The sequence below is a fragment of the Lepisosteus oculatus genome, chromosome 2, assembly GCF_040954835.1.
Source record: "Lepisosteus oculatus isolate fLepOcu1 chromosome 2, fLepOcu1.hap2, whole genome shotgun sequence".
NCBI lineage: Eukaryota > Metazoa > Chordata > Actinopteri > Semionotiformes > Lepisosteidae > Lepisosteus > Lepisosteus oculatus.
Window position 1 is genome coordinate 29,581,717 of NC_090697.1, and position 13,051 is coordinate 29,594,767.

The following is a 13,051-nucleotide window of genomic DNA, read 5'->3' on the forward strand; positions in this document are numbered from 1 at the left end:
GTGTAGAAGAGGATGTGAAATATGGAGGATGTGAAAGGGAGTTACTGGTACTTCAAGCGTCTTGTATTAAAGGTGTTCGACGGTGACAGAAGTGAGGGCATCACAGAATGAGACATGGAGATCGGTCCAGTGGTGGAGTGAGACAGAGAGGGCTGTCCAGGAGAGGAGTGAGACAGAGAGGGCTGCCCAGGAGAGGAGTGAGATAGTGAGGAGTGTCCAAGAATGGAGTAAGACAGCGAGGGTTATTCAGGAGGGGAGTGAGTTTCTGTTGAGAGAGACCCAGCCTGATGGTGCAGGTGGAGGCGTCAATGGCTGCAGGTGGACACAAAGCCTGAGGACTGACTGGCAGAGAGAGAGCAAGCCAGCAGTCATCCAGTGAGACATCAGGGAGCAGGAGGCTCCAGGACAGGAGTGAGGACTCAGGAGTGAGACTGAGGAGCACGAGAGGCTCTGAGAGAGAGAGGGAGCAGCAGTCCAGAGAGAGAACTGGACAGGACTCCATGTGAGGAGTCCAGGAGCAGGGAGGGTCCTAGAGTGAGCGAGACATCGAGGTGCAGGGAGACTCGCGATGAGTAACAGCTTCAGTCCTTACAGTGTACAAGAGCTGAGGACTCAGAGATACGAGATGACCTTGAGAGAGATGACCTTGGAGCAGGATATAAAAGGGACAGAGATGTGAATGAGACAGAACGACAGAGCGGTATCTGAGAATCGGTATCACTGAGCTGAGGACTCGGAGTGTTGAAAGTACACAAGCTCAAACAGAGTGACAGAGGGAGCCGAAGATACAAGTAAACTGTCGCCTCGTGTCCCAGTTGCCCTGACTGGAGAAAACTTGTGTTTTCTGGAGAAATAACACCAGTCTCTGAGTAGAGTGTAAGAGACAGAAACTGTAGGAAAAATGGAGCAGAAACGCCTGTAGCAGAACGCCTGCTCCACCATCAAGGTGCTGTCCCGACTCCCGGGCCATCCCAGTATGAAACAGCAATACCCTGTATAGATACACTCATTAACAGATGGGCTAAGGTTACAGAAACTTCTAACTCATAGAAATTTGTCAAACTATTAATAGGGATAACATAGTATCTGGATTTCTCCAAGACAAAATCAGATACTCAATTCAAGACGTGGACATCCAGAAGGAAAAGAGAACTACTCTCCAAGATCTGCAAAGTGCTGGAGAATTATCACACCAATCTCATTTTGAAAAACAAAACTTCTATAGATACCTGCACATTAGGTATTACGTAAAGAGTTGTATAAAACAAAGCATGGAACAAGATAACAAATGGTTCACACTTTTATAGCTTATTATCAACAAAGTAATCAGAAGAAAATAATCTGAAAAATATACACTAGTATTGAAGATGTGAAAAAAGACTCAACACAATATATTCAAATAAAACAGGAAAAAGAAAATGATAACATCTCATCTGATCAGTGGAAGTGTACAGGCACATTTCATAATGTCCTACAGGTTCACATACATGGAGAAATGTCTGCTGGAAAAACCTGATTCATTTCTTCATCAGGCCCCAAATACAAGTCAAATCAAAAGAAAACACAATGTTGGAGGTGATGTGGAGAGCAGGCAGGTACTTTCTCACACATATTCTGGTCCTGCTCACAGATACAACGCTACAGGCACTTTATACACACAGCCCTTGTTAAAACAGCCGACTCAGCTATATAACTTGAACTCTCAGTTGTGCATTTGGGAAAGTTTTCCTCTGATAACACTGAAAGGACAGATAAATATTCTTCTAGCTTCCAGAAAAAAGCAATCACAAGAAACCAGATTATTAAAGAACCTCCAGCTTCTAAACAGTGCATTGATGTCATGAAAGAGATTTATATAATGAGAAGGAGAACATTTTCTCTCAATTTTCAGACGGAAATGTACAGCAAATACTGGTGACCCTGGATGAAATTTCTGTCCCCATTCAGACTATATTCCTCTACCTGAAGTAATGTGGAGTAACATTTCTGTGTACTGTAGATGATTTGTCTACCAAACTGATAACGATGTACTAGTGAATATATTTTTGTATTTAACCCTCCTTCTTTGCTGCTTTGCTGGCAAAATGTAAACTGTTATGAATATGAACAATTGCAAATTAAAAGAATGAAAAACAAACAGCTAAACATTTTCTATAATATTTCCTTCATCAAATTAAACCATTTCATCAATAAATGAAAATAAAAAAATATTGTCTTCTATCACTGTTCACACACAGCTGTCTGATCATTAACCACCCATTACAGTCTCCCAGTGAACAGGCTCCCTTACAGCACAGAGCAACACAGCAGAGACACACTGAGAGAGGACTGACTGTACACACACACTTACCTCAGCTGGGAAATATAGGGCAGGCACTGAAGGAAACTCCTCACTTCACTCTTTTCAGCTGACCAGCCCTTCAGCTCTACTGGTTTCCTGACTGTGTGGAGTTTCAGCACTTCAAGGAAGAGGGAGGCCTTTCTCTTGGAGAGGTTTATAACCCAGACTGCAGGAGCTGACTGGAAAACTGACTGGAGTGCTGGGAGAACATTCCTGCCTGTTTGAGACTCACAGTCCTTCACACGGGAATAGAGATCCAGCAGGAAATCACACTGAAGCTCCTTATTGTAAAAATCATCAAAAGGAAAGTGAGTGTAGCTGCACACTGATGATAGTAATTTCAGGACCTTCTCTCCTGTCTGAGTCTCCCACTCTGCTCCTTGCAGACACAGATCCAGCAGGAATGAAATGACTTTGTGTTTCCACTGCTTTGAGGACTGTGTCCACTTAGAGAACCTGAAAGAGAGGAGGAGACAGACTGAGGCCCATTTCTCTCAGCTGTGTTTCCAGTGCCTGCTGTGCAGGAACTCTCAGACACAAGGAGCCATTTCCCTGAATGGGGATCTTCCCCTGAAAGGAGGGAACAGAGAAGAGTGTGTGAAGGAGGAGTAAGGGGAGTGAGCACAGCTCTCACCACAGGAGTGACTCTTCACACTCTCCCAGCTCTCCTCACGCACTCCTTCCCCAGAGACACTCTCACACACCCTGGCTCTTCACTCTCTGCACTCCAGTCGCTGGGACACTGGAGCTTTAGGAACACAATCCCACTGTGGATCAGGGACAGGGCTGTATTCCAGCACAGGGTCTCTCCCAGGACAAACACACAGACTGAGGGACCTTCGAAAATACAGCTGGACTGTGGATATGGATATGTAAATGAACTAAAAATGTCATGTTGATTACAAAAACTAAGGGCAGGACTGTCACATCAGGGATATCTTACTTGCAAGTAAAGTATTAAAAAGTTGAAGGAGAGCTTTAAGGGCTCCCTGGAGCCCTTAAACACAAACATTACGAGATGTTCCAGGACTGGTAGGGGGGTCACATACAAACTATTTTCTCAGGTGCTCTCCTTGATGTACAAATATGTCAATCAGGGAGAGTGCTGGGACTACTTACTGGGAATCCCTTTCATCTTCTGGAGCTGTATGTCTATATAAACAGTGTACCTCAATTTTACTCACAGCTAACCTAAGAGAATTCCTGTTTCTACAAAGTCAAACAGTTTGTTAGATTATAAAATTAGTGCACAATTTAAATCAGGAAATGATATGGTAATAAGGATACACTTCTTCTAAGACTAGTTTATTGGTCACAGAATTATGAATATACTGTCCTACACTGACTGACTGGAAGCACAAGTCTGGAAATTTGTAGTTTATATTTTACTGTTTCAACTGGGTACAAAGTCTTTCCTACGCAACCAAATCACCTCCTCACCACTACTTTCAATGGTTTCATTAGTCCGAACATGGCTGAAGGAACTGAGGCTCTTTAGTCTTGAACAGAGAAGACTGTGAGGAGACCTCATACAAGTATTATGGGATTGATCTCAGAGCCTTTGAACTTTGAACTTGAGATAAACCAGAAGAATTAATGCTCAGAGAATTCAGGACGATTCCCAAAATACAGGCCAGCGGAGGTAACCTGCTGACAGACCCTGAGGGAATTAATGACTGATTTTGGGAATATTAGGCGCCATTAATCTCTACTATTTCAAGTCTCATTCTACAACCTCTGAAATAACAGATTTTATGTCTTTTATGTCTTCCCTAAGTCACTGCATGAAGTAAATGTCTGTCTCCAACTCAGAAAAGGGTAGAGACAGATCATCTTAAAACCTGTAAAATGAGCTGAATTCCGGTTTGAAAACAGCTGCAGAAATACTGTCCGCTAGATCAGCTGAGCAATTATCACCCCTTATCCCCTTTTATAATATTGTTAGACACTGAAGGAGCAGCAAATCAAAATGAACAGAAGAACATATTTGTGGTGCTTAAATGTTTTGGTTGGAGACTCATGTGTAAACTTGACACATGACAGCTGTCCTGCAGCTAGTGGTATCCCTGGGAAACTGTCGCATCCTCATGAGGGCTCAAAGTTTTCCAGGGCTTGCTGCTCTGACTGGACCACCTTCTCCTGATCCCTCTTATTTAAAACTACCAATACCAGCCATATACACTTTACATAATATGTTTATGTCCCTAAATTAATATCGTTTATGAGCAATCACTGGGAAACTAAAGCTGATCCCAGGCGCAAGTGACTTCATAACATGAGGAGGCATTATGCTTGGTTTTTATGCATCAGTTGAAGCCTTCTGACTATAAAAAAACCAGGGTTCACCTTTTTCTGTCTCTCCCTACTCTCTCTCACCTGCTGCGATTCGGGCACAGAATGGTTCAAAATGGGAACAGGTCAGACAGGCAGAGGGAAGGGGGAGGGGTGAAACTGGTACCTGTCCTGGAGGAAGCGGTTAGAAAATAGGTGGATTTACACTTGTGAAAAGCATTCCAATTTTAATGCGATATGGAAGATAATATTCATAATAAATGACCTTGGACAGTCTGTAAACTGAAGATTTATAGAGGAGACACGTTGTGTCTTTTCTTTCCAGCTTGGAATGAACTTTTACCTACTAGTATATTCCATTGCAGCTACCTTATGTAACGCAGCTCCGTACTTCTCACAAAGGCGAGGACTGTCAACACCCCTGTCTTGCTATGTAGAATAGAATAGAACAGAACAGTTCTGGGGGATGGGAAGGAATTTTCAGTAGCATGCACTGTTGTCACTGTTTAGGAACAAGAAATAGGTTTATTCCATGCTGAAAAGAGAAGAGAGAAAACACAACGTTTCGGCTGTGAAGCCTTCTTCAGCTCTTTGCAAACATTCCCGATACATAACCGCGTTATGTACTCTGCACTGTTCTATTTTATATCTTGACAGGAGAATCCACACTGTATTGATTATTGTTGCTGCTGGGCTTTGAGCTTTGAGTTGCCTACTTCTTTGACAAGCTTGCAGAGAAAGTCATTGCCCTGCTTTTTGTCTATCCCACTGCATTCTGGGGAATGTAGTTTTGACAAGAAATGTCCATCTTGTCTCCATCTATCACTCTCTCACAATTCATCATGCATGATTGAGTTAAATTAAAAATAAAACATATTTACAAAGAAAGTGGATTACAGTAATACTACCAGCTTTATAAATACATATATGTAGATCCTTAAATTAATATCGTTATTAATTTCTTTAGATACGCGATTCCATATTATATTCCCTGATAATTAAATTCTAAAAAGTATGCGTTTCTTTTACTGCGATAACGAGCGCAAGTAGTCATGGAAAAGGTTAATCACTTAACTCACTTAATTTTGAACGTTTTGTGATATTTAGAAATGTCAACAAATTCAATATAGTGTCGATATTTACTATTTTAGTCTTAACAATGTATTTGTTAAAAGAAAGCTGATGGTGACAGCTGGGTTCAAACCCCTGACCTCAGGCATACAAGGCACACGCTTAAGCCATTACACCACACACGTAAAAATCCCATGGGAATGAGTTAAACTGATGCAGACATTTCCAAAGAAAGTGTACTACTGTGATAATTTGAGCTACAGTATATGCATATAATTATATCGTTATTAATTTCTTTAAATACGCAATTCCATATTATATTCCCTATTAATCAAATTCTAAAAAGTATGTGTATTTTTACTGCGATAACGAGCGCAAATATTAATAGGAAATGTTAAAACATTATAACTTTTTACAAAGTATATAAACTTAATATAGTCAGAAGTAGCACGTAAAAATTTTCCCAAAATAACCACAGTATGTAACCGAATGAAAGACAGATGCTTAAAATGTTTAGGAAGAAAGTGGAATAACGGTGTGTATTTTTTCTTTAAATTACCAATACCAGCCATATACAGTTTACATAATATGTTTATGTTCCTAAATTAATATCGTTTATGAGCAATCTCTGGGAAAAAGTTAGAGGGTTGTCTATGACGGATTTTTATATCAGTTCCATCATCGGCTGTACCTGTATTCCTCACTACCTCATTTTTCATGAAGTTAGATTGAATCATTACACCATTCGTCTGAACTATAAGATCCTTTTATCTCCAAAGCTCATCTGTAAAACCCCAAAACTGAAGGAGGTTTAGGTCTTCCTGTCTTTCGTCATTTTTACTGGGCTACAAATACAAGGGTCTTGTCATATTGGCAAACTGGCTCCCCATGAATCTGGCACAGGGAGAAACACTCCGTGTAGTCAGACACAGAAGCATAAGCCAACACTAAAACCTCTCTCCCTGCTCTGCTCTTCTGTAAAATTTAACCAGCAAATAAAACTGACTGTGGAGCAATTCCACAGGATCTGGAGTCCCGTTCTTGAATGTTTTGAAAAACAGTGAGTGTTGTAATTATCCCAGGTTATTTTATACATCCAATCATTTAGTGGTTAGTTATATCACAAAGTTTGACTTTATTCTTATCTCAACAAGAAAACTGTAAAAAGGCACAGCTTTAGTTCAGTGTTTTGGTGTTTATTGCATTGTTTTCATTTTGTTTTTGTTCTAAGTTTTTATTTGCCTTGTTAAAACTTTAAAAACGTCCTAATAAAATACTTAAAAACAGTTGTAATGTCAAATCGTCACTACTAGAGATCTGAACGAGAGACCACAGCCTCAGATATCATCATAGATAAAAGTGCTGCTGCTGGGACACATTTGTGTTGTTCTGATGACACCTCTGAACACAGTTTCGTAGAGCCCAACATCTCCAGAATGTTCCCCAGTTCCCCAGAGGTGTGTGCGTGCTCTTTTGCTAAATTTCACAAGCTTTCCCTGGTTTGGAATAATCCAGCAAGATTCTTCATTGGATCTCAGACCTGTATCTGTCCACCATGCTTCATTACAAATATAAAATAGATTGTTGTCTTAAACCCTGCAGAGTGTCCATCAGCTGTTTAGCCTGACTGTAGGCCTGAGGACACAGTCTGTGTGTTAATCTTCTGAAAAGATGAAGAGGTGCAACACACAGTGCACTGCAGTGGAGCTGTGTGTCACATGGGCTGTGTGTCCCATGAGCTCAGTGTGAGAGACAGTGTCCTGGTTTACACCCTGTCTGTGCTGTAGACCCAGGAGAGACAGACCAGTTAAAATACTGTCTGTTGTCACTCACTGTTCACACTCATCTACAGTGCCTTGCGAAAGTATTCGGCCCCCTTGAACTTTTCAACCTTTTGCCACATTTCAGGCTTCAAACATAAAGATATAATTTTTTTATTTTATGTGAAGAATCACCAACAAGTGGGACACAATTGTGAAGTGGAACGAAATCTATTGGATTTTTGAAACTTTTTTAACTAATAAAAAAATGAAAAGTGGGGCGTGCAAAATTATTCGGCCCCTTTACTTTCAGTGCAGCAAACTCACTCCAGAAGTTCAGCGAGGATCTCTGAATGATCCAATGTTGTCCTAAATGACTGATGGTGATAAATAGATTCCACCTGTGTGTAATCAAGTCTCTGTATAAATGCACCTGCTCTGTGATAGTCTCAAGGTTCTGTTGAAAGCGCAGAGAGCATCATGAAGACCAAGGAACACACCAGGCAGGTCCGTAATACTGTTGTGGAGAAGTTTAAAGCCGGATTTGGATACAAAAAGATTTCCCAAGCTTCAAACATCCCAAGGAGCACTGTGCAAGCGATCATCTTGAAATGGAAGGAGTATCAGACCACTGCAAATCTACCAAGACCTGGCCGTCCCTCTAAACTTTCAGCTCAGACAAGGAGAAGACTGATCAGAGATGCAGCCAAGAGGCCCATGATCACTCTGGATGAACTGCAGAGAACTACAGCTGAGGTGGGAGAGTCTGTCCATAGGACAACAATCAGTCTTACACTGCACAAATCTGGCCTTTATGGAAGAGTGGCAAGAAGAAAGCCATTTCTCAAAGATATCCATAAAAAGTCTCGTCTAAAGTTTGCCACAAGCCACCTGGGAGACACCCCAAACATGTGGAAGAAGGTGCTCTGGTCAGATGAAACCAAAATCGAACTTTTTGGCCACAATGCAAAACGATATGTTTGGCGTAAAAGCAACACAGCTCATCACCCTCAACACACCATCCCCACTGTCAAACATGGTGGTGGCAGCATCATGGTTTGGGCCTGCTTTTCTTCAGCAGGGACAGGGAAGATGGTTAAAATTGAGGGGAAGATGGATGCAGCCAAATACAGGACCATTCTGGATGAAAACCTGTTGGAGTCTGCAAAAGACCTGAAACTGGGACGGAGATTTATCTTCCAACAAGACAATGATCCCAAACATACAGCAAAATCTACAAAGGAATGGTTCACAAATAAACGTATCCAGGTGTTTGAATGGCCAAGTCAAAGTCCAGACCTGAATCCAATCGAGAATCTGTGGAAAGAGCTGAAAACTGCTGTTCACAAACGCTCTCCATCCAACCTCACTGAGCTCGAGCTGTTTTGCAAGGAAGAATGGGCAAGAATTTCAGTCTCTCGATGTGCAAAACTGATAGAGACATACCCCAAGCGACTTGCAGCTGTAATCGCAGCAAAAGGTGGCTCTACAAAGTATTAACGCAAGGGGGCCGAATAATTTTGCACGCCCCACTTTTCATTTTTTTATTAGTTAAAAAAGTTTCAAAAATCCAATAGATTTCGTTCCACTTCACAATTGTGTCCCACTTGTTGGTGATTCTTCACATAAAATAAAAAATTTATATCTTTATGTTTGAAGCCTGAAATGTGGCAAAAGGTTGAAAAGTTCAAGGGGGCTGAATACTTTCGCAAGGCACTGTATCTGTTCATTAACCACCCATTACAGTCTCCCAGTGAACAGGCTCCCTTATAGCACAGAGCAACACAGCAGAGACACACTGAGAGAGGACTGACTGTACACACACACTTACCTCAGCTGGGAAATATAGGGCAGGCACTGAAGGAAACTCCTCACTTCAATCTTTTCAGCTGACCAGCCCTTCAGCACTACTGGTTTCCTGACTGTGTGGAGTTTCAGCACTTCAAGGAAGAGGGAGGCCTTTCTCTTGGAGAGGTCTATAGCCCAGACTGCAGGAGCTGACTGGAAAACTGGCTGGAGTGCTGGGAAAACAGTCCTGCCTGTTTGAGACTCACAGTCCTTCACACGGGAATACAGATCCAGCAGGAAATCACACTGATAAACCTTATTGCAATCGTTATCAAAAGGAAAGTCAGTGTAGCTGCACACTGATGATAACAATTCCAAGACCTTCTCTCCTGTCTGTGTCTCCCACTCTGCTCCTTGCAGACACAGATGCAGCAGGAATGAAATGACTTTGTGTTTCTTCTCCTCAGAGGTCTCCAACCACCAAAAGAACCTGAAAGGAGGGAACAGAGAAGAGTGTGTGAAGGAGGAGTGAGGGGAGTGTGCACAGCTCTCACCACAGGAGTGACTCTTCACACTCTCCCTCAGCTCTCCTCACACACTCCTTCCCCAGAGACACTCTCACACACCCTGGCTCTTCACTCTCTGCACTCCAGTCGCTGGGACACTGGAGCTTTAGGAACACAATCCCACTGTGGATCAGGGACAGGGCTGTATTCCAGCACAGGGTCTCTCCCAGGACAAACACACAGACTGAGGGACCTCAGAAAATACAGCTGGACTCACACATCTGTGATTGACCAGCTGGGGAAAGCAGACTTTAGTAAATATGCAAATTTACAAAAAATATCACAGGGTCATGCTGATAACAAGGGCAGGACTGTCACATCACGGATATCTTACTTGCAAGTAAAGTATTAAAAAGTCAAAGAGATCATTAGATTATAAAATTAGTGCACAATTTAAATCAGGAACTGATATGGTAATAAGGATACACTTCCTCTAAGAGTAGTTTATTGGTCACAAAATTATAAATATACTGTCCTACACTGACTGACTGGAAGCACAAGTCAGGAACGTTGTAGTTCATATTTTACTGTTTCAACTGGGTACAAAGTCTTTCCTACGCAACCAAATCACCTCCTCACCACTACTTTCAATGGTTTAATTTAGTCCAAACACGGCTGAAGGAACAGAGTCTCTTTAGTCTGGAACAGAGAATCAGCCTGCGTTTTACGCCTTCGTTTCGCTCTGAGCTGCAGTTTCTGATTCGAGTGCGAGAATGAGAGCATTACTCAGTGAGCCTGAGCCTCAGGGATCTTCCTTGTTCCCAGGCTCTGACTGGGACTGCTCCCCGTAGGTGTCCGCCTGGTATCAGACACGCCTGGTATCACTGGCTCCTGGCCCTCCGACTGGATCACCGTCTGGGGGTTTCCTGCCGCTCTCTTCCCTTTTCAAGGAAGCTCGCCATTCGCTTTCTTCCGAACCCGTGGCTCCCTTTCCCGACCGACAGGCTGTGCTCAGCACCTCTTTTCCTAGGGATGCAGTTAGCCGGATTCTCCTAGGACCGACGCGCCTCCCCATTTCCTGTCTCTTTCCCACTACTGACTGGTCTGGGCTGATTACGCCCCGCTGGCCAGTAATCACTTGTTCCATTATCACCTCCTTCACTTGTCACTCCGCCTCTGTCCCGGAGCACTCGCAACCCTGTCAGCCTCTTGGGGTCTCTTGGGAGCTCCGCCACTCTCCGGTCTCCTGCACCTGGGTTGGACAAATCACCAGCCGCGCGGCTGTGTCCGGCCGCAGTGTTACGAAAGTGGGTGGAACTGTTATACCTTCTGCCTGTCCAGGAGCCACAACTGTCATCTCTCGTTGCCCAGGGGCACAAGGCAAGGTTGTGCTTTCTCTCTGTTAATGGTTGACAGTGCTCTAGTTGACTTTAGAGCCCCTGGCAATGGGTGGATCAAACCAGCCCAGTACTGAAGGTCTAAAAGATACCAACACAGAGACCTGTATATCGCTGTGTCACGAACAGTTCTTTCCGGGCCCTATGCAGACGACGCAATCCAGAATTGTGAAGAAACACTAGGGAGAAAGTCATGCAGGAAAGGGTCTGGATACAGGGGGGCGTGTCCAAGGTGAGCAGGTGTCCTGGGGAAGTGAGTCCGGGCGAACAAACAAAGCCAAAGTCCAAATGGGGAATCCAAACGGAAGAGTAGAGTCCAAGGCCAGGAGATCCATCCAGGGGTTAAAACCATGAATCGGATCGGGACCGGCGGGGCAGGGAATCAGGAACAGAAGGTTAAAACCATAACGGAGCCAGACGCAGCAGGACCCCGGGCTCTCATGAAACGTGATTCAATGAGGAACCAGGAGTGAGGTCTGCGTCTGGCTTTTAAGGGGGAGAGGGAATAGGGAAGAGGTGCAGACAGTGGGAGAAAACAAGGAAGGGCTGGAGCGTCCTTAAGAGGAGGGGTTAGCGATCGTGACACGCTGTTTGCTGGCAATGTGCTCCCACATATTTCTGACTGTGTGTCTTCCCTACCGCACCTGTTGGAAAATAATCAAGTGTTTGGGATGTTCTCAGGGTCTGCTAATTATTAGGGGAAAAAGTTGGTAGGGTTGTCTGTGATGGATTGTTATATCAGTTCAATTATCTGCTGTACCTGTGTTCCCCACTAACTCATTTTTCATGAAGTTAGATTCAATCAGGTCTGAGAATGGAGACTGCCAAGGCAGGCAGGAGAGGAGTAGTAATCAGGAGTGAGCTGTGAGAGTAGGTGAGCACAGCTATCAGGGCTGATCCAGGCAGGAGGTTTGGAGCAGTGCCACTGGTCCAGTGCTTGGCAGACAGGGTGCAGTCAAGCACAGCAGGTTCAAGACAGATGCAGATTCTTTCTGGAATGTGGGTTAGTAATGCTGTGAGCACTACCCATGTCAGAAATAGCTCAGTGGCAGAACAGGGTGTGAATATCCTGGGTTTGATGGAATTCACACTTGTATGACTCCTTGTGCGAATGTTCCTAGTTTCTGAGAAGACTGAGGGCTACGAGCTCTGGCTCAACGGGCCATAATATACACACTACAGATCCAAAAGCATCTCTGATGGAATCACAGAGTGTAGGATCTTTTCAAGATAAAAATTAATTTAATTAAAAATTAAATTAAAAATTAAGGAAAACCGTGGATAATAAAACACTCAGACTGTCCACAGATCAGGACGCTTTTCAATTAAACTAATTAAACTAACACTTTTTCAATCAGGCTCCCAATCTGGTTCCCAATCTTGTCAATTAGGCACCTTATTTAAGACACTTCAAACTGCTGTATCATTACTGGTTCAGCGGAGCCTCAAACACTGATGTGAGCGTTCGCTTTCATGACATTTCTCTTATGGGGAACAATTCCCCACTTTACTATGTTACTTCACTTTCTGGTCCCTAACCCTAATACAGAACAGGGACCATGTGGAAAAAACAAACTGTAAATAAAAACTATATATACAGAATGGTAAACTATTTAAAAAGTTTAAAAAGAGTTAAAATACTGTCTGTTGTCACTCATTGCTCACACACAGCTGCCTGGTCATGAGATTTTATCGAATCTAAGATGGCGGCGCGCACGGACGCATCAGCTGATCTGGGCCTGGAAAAAACAACGCAAAATGTAGTCCCAGTGTTAAATATTGTCTCTTGTCCAATTTTTTCAAACGTTTACCATCGCCTGACCCCGCTGGAAATTGAAAAACGATGCAAGGACTACCCACTGAGTATTCTGAAGGAGAAGCTAAGTAGCCTTGGCT

General features: G+C 43.2%; 1 protein-coding gene across 4 annotated transcripts in view; it reads right to left on the reverse strand.

Annotated features, from left to right (window-relative positions):
* The window catches only part of LOC138245180 (uncharacterized), a 106,129-nt gene that overhangs the window by 25,887 nt on the left and 67,191 nt on the right, over window positions 1-13,051 (reverse strand). For all 4 annotated transcript variants that reach the window (XM_069199160.1, XM_069199163.1, XM_069199161.1 and 1 more), the window contains 2 exons: window positions 9,296-9,742; window positions 2,351-2,797 (listed from right to left, as the gene is read on the reverse strand). In XM_069199160.1, coding sequence (XP_069055261.1) covers window positions 2,351-2,797; window positions 9,296-9,742 — 894 coding nt within the window. The remainder of the gene's footprint in view (window positions 1-2,350; window positions 2,798-9,295; window positions 9,743-13,051) is intronic.